This window comes from Aspergillus glaucus (assembly GCF_001890805.1).
Source record: "Aspergillus glaucus CBS 516.65 unplaced genomic scaffold ASPGLscaffold_5, whole genome shotgun sequence".
NCBI classification, from domain to species: domain Eukaryota; kingdom Fungi; phylum Ascomycota; class Eurotiomycetes; order Eurotiales; family Aspergillaceae; genus Aspergillus; species Aspergillus glaucus.
Window position 1 is genome coordinate 1,361,783 of NW_019170457.1, and position 10,826 is coordinate 1,372,608.

At 54.1% G+C, this 10,826-nt stretch overlaps 3 protein-coding genes across 3 annotated transcripts; 1 reads left to right on the top strand and 2 right to left on the bottom strand.

The window, feature by feature from the left end:
• Positions 1-318: 318 nt before the first annotated feature.
• On the top strand, positions 319-4,358 carry ASPGLDRAFT_23990 (uncharacterized protein; the record flags this gene model as incomplete). The annotated part of the gene is made up of 2 exons (XM_022543353.1): positions 319-554; positions 632-4,358. 2 exons carry the CDS (start codon positions 319-321, stop codon positions 4,356-4,358), a joined length of 3,963 nt encoding a protein of 1,320 aa, XP_022403538.1.
• ASPGLDRAFT_1512325 (putative alpha-L-rhamnosidase A) lies at positions 4,054-6,635 on the bottom strand. The gene is made up of 2 exons (XM_022542231.1): positions 5,410-6,635; positions 4,054-5,362 (listed from the first exon to the last, which is right to left on the bottom strand). Exons 1-2 carry the CDS (start codon positions 6,523-6,525, stop codon positions 4,502-4,504), a joined length of 1,977 nt encoding a protein of 658 aa, XP_022403539.1. The 5' UTR covers positions 6,526-6,635; the 3' UTR covers positions 4,054-4,501.
• A 171-nt stretch (positions 6,636-6,806) lies between these two features.
• On the bottom strand, positions 6,807-8,162 carry ASPGLDRAFT_65040 (uncharacterized protein; the record flags this gene model as incomplete). The annotated part of the gene is made up of 2 exons (XM_022548849.1): positions 6,807-6,829; positions 7,376-8,162. The coding sequence occupies 2 exons, from the start codon at positions 8,160-8,162 to the stop codon at positions 6,807-6,809; spliced, it is 810 nt and encodes a 269-aa protein (XP_022403540.1).
• Positions 8,163-10,826: the final 2,664 nt, after the last annotated feature.

Consider the following 10,826-nt stretch of genomic DNA (forward strand, 5'->3'; position numbering starts at 1 on the left):
TTCTTCTCCGCGGTGTGAATAACACGCCTGGTTGTCTTGTCTTTTCTTTTGTTCTTCTCTTTGGGCTATTGGAGCTCTTCTCGCTGTCTTCTAGTGTTGTAAATAATTGTCTCCTGCGTGTATCGCGAATTCTACCTCTTCTCTCTTAATCTGCCCGTCAGGGACCGCAGCGCGCATACTCCAACCAGCTATTCCTACGCCTTCGATTAAACGTCTTTACTAAATAATGCCTATTTAACCCTCTCGCCTTGCCGTTCGTGATCGACCGAATTCGAATCCCACGTCCTTTTCGTTCAATCCGTCATCGTCGTCTTCGTTATGGTCTTTCTACGCCTCACGGTCAAAATCTACCCTCCCGAGCAAATCCAGGCCAGCTCATCTTTCTCCTTGCGCTCTATCCTCAGCAGTGATGATGTCGCTCGTAACTCATCGGGAGTGCCGGCTGGGAAGCCAGCGAGCTTCTTGCTCGTGTTGCAGAACCCGGAGGACGTGACGTTGGGTGGATTGGCGAAGATGATTCAGGAAAAGTGGACAAAGTTACGTCCTAATGTGGAGTGAGTACTCCTTATCTACTTTGATATCCTGGTCCTGGCGTCATCGGTGTAACAGGGTGTGTGCTAACGAAGCTCAGACCCCTGCAGATCAAGAAGATGCTCGATGACGACCATGACACCGACGATCTCGATGTCGATATGACTGCGGCCGATGTTTTTGTGGATAGAGGTTTGGCTCATATCGATGCTCGGGACCAGCGTGGTACTCTCCGTGTGATTCAGAAACCTACGCCTTACTCGCCCGCGAGATTTCCGTCTGTGACTTTGGATTGGGACGCGGCGGCGGAGGATTACGAGCGCAGGATACAGGATAAGAGGGAAGCGGCTGCGAACTCTGTACACAAGTTTCCTACGATTGCTGAGGAGGACTCCCAGGCTGGGTCTGTGTCTGGCAGTCAGGACGACGATCGACAACACATGCCCACGCCAACTACTCCCGCTCACCAAACCGATGAACTAGAACGTCGCCGGGACATGCCTGTCTTGTCGGTTGAAAAAGAGCATGAGATTCCCGGATCCCCTGCACGCTGGGACGAGCAACCACACGTGCAGGAGCAGGACTCACAAGACAACAATGAGAAAACAATCGAGGCAACACCACAACACAGACGGTTCGAGAGCCAGGAATTGGGCGGTTCACCGACCCCGATGCGTCCATCTGCGCCTTCGTCCGAGAAGACGGCCGCCACATCGCAGCCACGTGCTCCTGCGAGCAGAGGTCGTGCCGCGAATCGTACGATCAACAAGATCACGTCTGAGTCGAAATCCCCACCCCCGAGCAAAGGACAGCACCCAGCTGAGCAGACGCCACCGCTCCGTCACAAGACACAGTCTCTAACGCGGCGGCGTATTTCCCATTTAATGAAGCCTATTGAGGATGATGAAGACGAAGGCGAAGCCAACGAACAAGACAATGGAAGACAGGAAGAAGAAGGTGGGGAGAAGGACAATGGTGATAATGGAGAGGAGGGGAGTTTTGATGATGATGGCGACGTTGCAATGGACGACGGTGGGGATACTTTTACTTCTGCTACGGAGGAAGCGCCTGAGCAAGACCTCGCAGATGGCGATGCTCCCGAAACGCGTCAAACCCGCCTTGGCAAGAGAAAGAAGAGCCAGGAAGATTTGCAGTCAAACAAGGAGCCTCGACTCGACAGGGCCGGTACCCCAACCCAAGAGACTCCTGAACCTCGTAGTAGCAGCCCTTCTGCCATGCGAAAGCGCGAAAGAGCACCCTCGTTTTCCGGGCCTGGTTGTCGTCCAAGCATCACGGAACAACACTCGCTTCCAAGATCGGGTCTTGGGCTGGGGATTACGAAGAGTCCCCCGCGGAAGCAGCCGACCAAGCCTGACTTCTCAAACAATTCGACAAAGGCCCCCAAGCTCGTTTTCGTGGACTCGACCAAGAACAGGGAGCAACCGTCGAGCCAGACAACTGTTACTGCCGCACCTGTGTCGTTCAGTAGCTCTCGCAAGTCGCTGACACAGAACGATTCAACACCTGCCAAACCGCAGACCCCCGCTGACAAGGTTAAGTCGGCGCTGCGCAAAGAGGCGTCAACAGACAAGCGTCGCTCCGTTTCGTTTTCTGAGAAGAACAGCGTGTTTCCAGTTACTAATGATTCTCAGTCAAGATTGCCTTCAGGCCCTGCAGCTAAAGAGCCAGAGAAGGCCAAGGACAAGACATGGCAGGAAAAGCCACCGACTGCGGGCGTTACTGTATACCCTGGAGGTGTCACTGCGGAGAAGCTTCAGCGGATATTCGAGGAACAACAGCGAGAAGCGGAAAAGAAAAAGCAGGAGCAAGAGGAGATGGACCGAGAGATGAGAGAAGCAGAAGCGCGCAATGCAAGCCCTGAGTATCTGGAACTTTTGGCGGAGATTCAAAGAACTCGGGCGTATATCTCGGAAAACAAGAACAGTGGCCGTCAAAAGACCCAGAAACAGGTTACCAGCTATCGTGCCAAATTGGATGCCCAGTTACGGGAGCTAGAGTACTTGAAAGCCAACCCGAACGGTCACTCCAAGACTCCGGAGAAAAGGAGGAAGAAGAAGAAACGTGCCTCGCAAGTTGCTGCTGAGGAGAGGAGCGAAGAGATCAATACCCCGTCGTCGACCGCCAAGGAGTCTGCGAAAAAGACAAAGGCAGCTCGTCGCGAAAGCTCCTCGAAACGATCTCCTGCGAAATCCCCTCCCAAGGAAACCGAAAGTGAAGAAGCGGCCCCTACCGAGACGACGAATGGTGATTCCGCACAGACCACGGAAGCTGAAGCTAGTCAGGAACCTGAAACGGCTCCTGCTGAAACTCCTTCGCAATCTAAGCGCAAGGCAAGTCCTGCAGATAAGGCTCAGAATAAAGAGCCGGTTACTGCATCGTCTAGGAGGACTCATCGGTCTCGTCGTTCGTTGCGCGCGGTTGATAAGGCTGATGCGATTGACATAGATCAGCCGGAGCCTCAACCTGAGCCTCAGCAGGAAATGGAACAGGAGAAGGAGCCGGAGGAGCAGCAAGTGAACGGGCAAGAGATGGAGACGGAAGAGGAGCCGGAACGAGAGCAGGAAGGGGAGCAGGGACAGGAGCCGCCGGAGGGCCCTGAGCCTGAACCGGAACCTCAGCCGCAAGACGAGGAAGAAGATGGAGACAAAACGGAAGTGGGGCAGGAGCAGGGCCAAGAGAGGGAGCAGATGGAAGCCCAACAAGAGCCCGAACCCGAGGCCGAGCCTGAAGCCGAACAGCAACTTGAGTCTGAGCAGCACGAACCCGAAAAGGAACTCGAGCCTGAGCAAGAACAGCAACCTGAGTCTGAGCCTGAGGTAGAGCAGGAAGCGGAACCTCAATCGGAGCAGCAACCGCAAGAACCGGAGGAACCCGAAGAGCAGCCCCAAGAGCCAGAGATGGTGCCAGAAACCTCTCAGCCCCAGCCTCAGGAGCCTCGGGAACCACAGCAAGCTAAGTCTGAGCAGCCTGAGCAACAATCGCCACAAAAGCCACAATCCCAGCAGTCTCGACTGTTGTCCCAGGAACAATCACAGAGCTTTCCCATGTCTGATGATGTGCATTTGCCTGAAATGGAGACGATTCGTACTCTGGACCAATCGAAGAAACCTGAAGAGCAGCCTGCACCGCAACCTACCCCCGAAGAACCGAAGCCAGCCTCGCCGGAACAAGGAAAAGACAAGGAATCTTCTTCTGAGGACGATGATGAGACTGACTCCGAAACCGGCTCAGGCTCCGACTCCGACTCAGGGTCCGGCTCAAGGTCCGACGACGACGAAGAGCAAGGGCCAGAATTAACCAAGGCTGATCTACTCCGTCGCGCCAACAGCACCAACGGCGCCAACGGGACTAGCTCCGCGCGCAACAGCATGACCAAATCCCCCGCTCCCTCTCAGCAGCAACTACCGCAATCCCAACCACTCCCGCAAAACCGCTACTCCTCACCCCGGGGCTCTTCGCAACCCCCCGCCCAATCACAGCCTCAACCACACATCCAACCCTTCCAATCCGTCAACAAACTCTCGAGCGCGCGCGCGAGCCTTCAAGGCCTCAGGAACGTCATTACCGCCCAGAAACAAAATTACGACGCGCAGTTGCAGGAGGCGCGTATGGCGACTGTTACCCGGAAGAAGGATGTCTTCGACCCGCCGTCGGACAGCGAGTCGGAGGATGATAGCGAGAGCGACAGTGACAGCGACAGCGACAGCGACAGCGACAACAACAACAATGAGAGTGGTGCAGACGATGGGGATATCCAGTCGAGTGGGACCGTTGGGAAATTGAGGAAGGCGTTGCAGAAGAAATAGCTGGGATTTGTTTGTTGAGGGTAATGTATCTATGGCTTGATTAGCGCATGAAATGTATCATATTTATTGAACGCATGATATCGATTTTCTTTTTTGACTATTTCATACAATCACTGAGTAGGTACATTCCTAGGATGCACACATCACTTTAACTCCCAGTGTCCACCCGCCAAACCCTTAGCCTTTCCATCAACAAGTTCAACTCGCCTTCCTTTTCTCGAAACCAAAGACCCCTTAGCCCCAACCAACTCAACATCCCCCGTCGTCCCGTTGGGCGCATTAAACGACACCCGCTGAAACCCGTCATCCGTCTTACTGAACGTGGTCGAAAACGCACCCAGCTGCGTCGAAAACCCAGCATCCACATCTGTCAGATTCCCCGGCTGCGGCGCAAACTTCCAAGTCGAGCCCGCGGGACCTGTGAGATGCAGACCAGCCGTGTAGAAGGTTAATGCGGCTGTCGTGCCTGCAGACCAGCCGTGCGCGTGTGAAATGCGCGGGTCGTTGTTGTACGGTGCATACACCAATGACCCGTCGGTCGAGTAGCCCTCGATGAAGGTTGAGTTGGTCATCCGCGGGTCGTCGAGCATGAATCCCCACTGTGTGCGCATAAGTGCAAGGGCTGCATCTGCGTTACCAGCAAGATAATGCGCCTGCAGCTCGAACCCGCTGATGAATGGAGACACGGTCTTCCCAGCTTCAGGCGCGGGTGCACCATAAGGACCCCAGCGGGAGCGAAGGGACGATGAAACAATGGAAGATTGCTTCTCGGAAAGAGTAAGGTTAGCTTTGATAGCCCAGACATTGCCATCTTGAGGGTAGAGAGTGGTCGTTTCGTTGTCGCGGTATAGTCCCGCGTCGCTGTCCCAGAGGCGCTGGTTCGCGGCTGTTTTGATGCCCGAGGCGATGCTGCTCCAGTTTGTGGCAGTTTGGTCGTGCAGGGTGCTTGCTAGGTCTTGCGCTTGGTCGAGGACGTAGTAGAGGATGGCGTTTGCTTCGATGTTCTGCTGCAGTTAGTGCTGAGCTGGTCAATCAAGATAGGGAAACCTACGTGAGCACCCATGCCAAAACGCAGCCAGTCGGCAGAAGCAGTAATATTGGCCAGGCCGGTCTGGTCAACGCTCGACAAGGCCCATTGCACACCACGCTTGTACTGGTTCCAGTACCTGGACAGCCATGTGCGATCCCCGGTCAAGCGGTAGTAATCCGACACACCGACGAGACTGTGCAGATGGTACGTAAAGCTCACCCGGTCGGTAAACGGACGGCCAGCGTAGGGCAAGCGGCCGTTGGTCTTTTGCTGGGAGAACAGGGCTTCCAGTGCGTTCTTCACACTTTCCAGATCCCCCGTGCTGACTGCGGCACTTTCCACCGCAATTGACATGTCGCCGGGCCAGATGAGACGGTCTCGCTTTGCGCCATCGGTCAGCACCGTGCTGCCGTTGGAGATTGTATAGTTGTTGTACCATGGTACGGTCTCGGGAAGGGTGATGTTGTCGATGGACGAAATCTCACCCAGGGTGGTCAGACTGTCGCCGGTGGAGGGCTCGATCGTGCAAAGCTGAAGGGTATATGCACCGGCATACCAAATCCGATTAATCAGTTCGTCGTCGCTGTGGAAGTACCCATTGTATGCCCTGAGATCCTGCGTCGGAGCAGCCGTGTACTTTACGCGAACGCTGCGCACAGAAACCGACGCCGTCGTGTTGGTCACCACTGTCATGTACCGGAATGCACCGCGAAGATGCTTCTTCTCAGCAGTATACTTCCCAGGGCCCTGACCGACCGGGAACCATAGCGGAGAGTCGAATCCTGCGTCTGCTGTCGCATCACATGCCTCGCTGTTGATCCAGAGACTGGATTCGGTAAAGGTGACGCCCACGAATGCAGCAGAGGAAGAAGCGGATGCGATGTCGAGAGAGACTATGCCGCCGATGTTTCGGCCAAAGTCGAAAGTCACAGATGCAGGACCGTTGAATGTAGCGTTTCCTGAACCAGGGCTGGTTAGGACGTCTGCGTTCGAAACAGAGCCATTGATCTGGTAGATGGTTTCAGGGACCAGATTCCGCGTCGAAGGCGCGAGGATGTACTCGTCGTATGGTGTCTTGCCGGCCTGGCTCACGGCGGCTAAGAGAGCCGGGCCTAGGAGGAACGACAGAGACCACATGGTTAGACAGCGACCGTTTGGAATGACATGACCGCATAAATCAAATACATTATTATAGCATCCTCAGCAAGCAAAGTCATCGGTATACAATCGACCCGACAGCGAAACCCGGGGCAACAACAGACCGAACAGACATAGACAGTGATGTCAAGCCATGTGGAGGCCATCCGGGGAAATTGCGGGGTCGGACCCTGAATGGTTCGGAGAATCCGGGGGGACAGGGGCATTTATTGATGACACCGAGGTTGAGCCGGAGTGAGGGATTTCTTGGTCCTACAAAGTCAGGGGAATGTGGCGAAGCAGACTACAGTTTTACACCCGATCAGAGGTTTAGAGTTATATTGTCATCTCATTATCATACAGAGGTAATCACTTTTATATGCTCATGCCAATTTCGGCATAGCAATAGTCAAGGGCCCAACTGACCCTGGCCAGTGGCATGGCACAATCCGGCCAATATGATGCCCTTGGCGCGCAGAGACGGCGGGGTGGTGAGACCGCTTCTCCTTCTAGAGACAGCCTGAATATCTCGGCTGATGTTCGGTAGCGACAGGTTGACGATGGCGGCACCCGTCCGGCACATCGTCAACGGCGACTTGTCCGATTAATCAGACCCATAACGTGGTGTCAAGACCACCAGGCATTGCCGTGTTCCGTGGAAATTGTAACGTATGTATTGCAAGCGAACCGAGCGGTCAACCATGACCTTTCACGCATCTAGGAAAAGGACTGCCTGTTGCATACACCTCCGGGGGTACATTTGTAGAGTCGACCTCCTGTAAATGGTCGGATGCTCCCCCGTCACTTCCCAGTCGTATACCATGGCCAGACAGCATAGCGTCTCGGGGACTCGTAGATGCCCAGGAATCCGAAGTAACCCCCTGAGCGATTTCAACCAATTTGCCAAGGATAGTGTATTCTAGCTTGAGCTTCATGCTGTAGGCGACCGGTTTGAACATGACCTGCACTGCATAATAGCCTGCGTACTCGGTACCGACGACGGCGACATCGAGGATGAGGATGAATATATTAATGACCAATAACTGGACGAGGATCTGTCGATGTCGTTGTTCAGGACGTAGTCGAAGAAGCTTGGCCGTTTCGTATATGTAGATTCCCGAGAGCACGAGTTCCTGGACGCAGAATCCGACCAGTTGGACGCGTTCCATAATGTCATAACCGCGGACAAACAGATCGGCCTTTGGCGAGACAATGCCATACATAAGCACGAATACAGGTGTATGGAAGGCGATGCCATTGATGATGATCATGCAGAGCACGCCCCGGAGAGCCTTTGGGGATTGCAGCACCAGGTGCAACCGCGACCAGAGCACCAGCGATTGCCCCGTTACCATTCCACACCATGGCACAAGGACGAACGAGACGGAGAGCCATGGCGAGATTCCCAAAGGAAAGAGTAAAAAGATGTATCCCAGCACGTGGGGAATCAAGCTGAAGGAAGAGACGAGTAGACTCCAGAAGTAGCATCCCCGATATCGTCGGAAGGTAGCGAAGCAGACGACAATAAGTTCGATGGCATTGTACCACACGATACCGGCAAAGGCTGAGAAGATGTACCTCTGGATTCCATCACTGTATGCGTATTCCACGTCATCGGGGATTGCCGCGGTCGACATGGAAGAGACGCCACCATCGCTCAAGCGGCTGAAATTGGTTGAAGGGGGAAGACGAAGGGGAGTTTGAGGAGGAAGAGAACAGTCGACACAGCTGAAACTCCTTATAGGAAGAAAACGAACCAGAAGTACAGGCGAAGCAGCGATATCCCTGAGTTATAGTTTCCCCCTTTTCAGCGCTAACATCGCCAATCTTCTTTTCTCCAATAGCGATAGCAGAGACAGACGACTCCGAAGAGGAGAGACGGGTGCCAAAAAATAGAAATAAAGCAAAAGTCCCGAGGGAAATATGTGGTGGAGGGTGATCTCGATCCCCAGCACTGACGGCTGCCAACAATGAAGCGGGCTTCTCCTAAAGAAAAAGATTCGGAAGGTGCGCCGTGGATACTCGAAACTTTGACTAGCGTTTTAGGTAGTATTGGGCGCGTCTATGAAAGTTAAGTCATTAAGCTAGTCCACTGGACCGAGTCTGGACGGATCGACGAGTATCGTCGATCTTGGCGGGTCATTAACGATTCAACATTGTTGCTGGAGGAATGTACTCCTAGGGAGAGAGATGTGGTTGAAGAGGAGCAAGACAAGAAAGAGGCGAGGAGGAGGAGGAGGAGGTGGTGGTGGTGAAGTGTAGTAGTGTGTGTGTGTGTGTGTGTCTATTTTACGTCGAGGTTCGGGCCTTTCCACGCATCCTTGGGAACCTCGGAAGCGGAAAAACCCTGGTCCCGGTGCGGGACATACGACGGGCAGATCGAGACTGCCTGTCACCTAGCTAAACTACCATCTATCATCTATATACAGGTAGCCTCCCGCGCGGGGGGCTGCTTGAGTTTTCATGACTGTCTAAGCAGCAAAATTGCGCGTATTGGTTTGCAACAAAAAAGCATGAACGCGAACAAGAGGGGCAGGGAAGGGGTACACTAAAAAAAGGGGAAAGGGAAGAGAGAGAGAAAGGGAGGCCAGAGGTAAGCCTGGATGTCCCTGGATTTGGTGAGTTTTGATGGCCTAATGTCGTCGGCAGATATCTGTATAGAAGTTGGATTCTCCCAGCCAGCCTGCAAGTGCAGTGTAACCAGCTTTTGTGCGGAGGATATCAGTCACAGGCCGGCGGCCCCATGGATGTGCTGCTGCTTTGCGGCCCTCTCTGCAATGATAGAAATGGGATGGCTCCTTTCTGCGGCCGCATGAGCATGTCAGCAGGGCGTCGTCGTGTTTAAAGCGCTCATGGTACTCTGCAAAGTCGCCATGGCCGCTCCTGGCGGCGAGGAGGCGGCCCAGGGCTGCTCGTGGAAGAAGGAGCTCTGGGGGACGCTTCTCCAGGCCTATCCTGAGGTCTTTGTATCGTTTGGGGGCCTTTTCTGCCCAGAACTGTGCAAAGGCATGCCAGTGTATCCTCTGGGCTGCCCGCTTGGTAGCAGCTATGGACGCAGGTGGTGGAGGGAGCTCCAGGGCAGCATGGCAGCCCATCTTGGCCTCCTTGTCCGCTGCTTCGTTGCCTTCAATGCCTGTGTGTCCAGGGACCCATTTCACCTGTACTGTGCCTGCCTGTATGCTGGGTGTTCTAGGGTGTTGCGGCCATGTCTGGGCGGTTTCTTGGAAATTTATGAATGTTGATTGGCTTGATCCTTTAGGTTGGCCCTGGAGCTGTCGTACTGCTTCCAGGTTGTCCAAGCAGATATATATGTGGGTAGAGTACTGTGCTTTGGGGTCCTTGAAGGCTGCTTGTAGGCCTAGCAGGGCCGCTCTAGCCTCTGTGTCAAAGACCTCGTGGTTGGGGAGCTTTGCATGCCCACGGAAGATCTTGCTCTTGCTGGTTCCCCAGTAGCCTACCCAACCAGCTCCCGCAGCTGTGTCTTCTTTTCCTTTGGACCCGTCTGTGTAGATGACCATTGAAAGTGGTGGGATGAACTCCAGCCATCTCTGGAATTCCTCTCTGTGCTGGGCCTTGGATGTAGTTGGCTGTTCTATGTCTTTGGTGTCCCAGGGGCTTGTCAACAGTGGGTCTATCTGTTCTGTGTGTTGGTAGTTTGTTGGGTCAATGGCTCGGAGTAGGCGGGTATTAATGTGAAAGCTTCTCTGGTGTTTGGCCCGGCGGTATAATGGGTGTCTGGTGTCAAGTTGGTGAACTCTGACTGTTAGTGCTCGTCGTCTCTGGTCCAGGAGAAGTTCCATGGGTGGTATGGCTGACTCCTGGTGAAGTGCAGCTGTTTGAGTAGTTCTATAGACTGGGAGGGTTCCCAGCAGTGCACTGCGGAGTACTCGGTCCAGACAGGCTAGCTGGGCAGCCACTCCGTTGGAGATGGACTTCCATGCACCTGAACTGTCTTGTCTCAATCTACTCTGTCCTGGCCACCATGCCTCAGCTCCATAGCAAAGAACTGAGACCACACAGGCTATTGTTGCTTGCCTCAGTAGAGGGGCTTTGACTCCTCGTACGGTGTTGGCCAGGGCTTGGATGCCATTGGTTGCCATTTTGGCCTTGGTTGCCATCGTCTGGGTGTGTATCCTGAACTTGAGTTTCCGGTCAAACCAGATCCCTAGCCATCGTGTGGCGCCATTGAGTGGGGGGGGTTCAATCTCCTCTGCGCCTGTTGGGGTTTGGATTATGCAGGAGGGATTGTTCCTCTTCCGGCTTTTGGAAAAGTGTTGGAGTTCTGTTTTGGCTAGATCAAA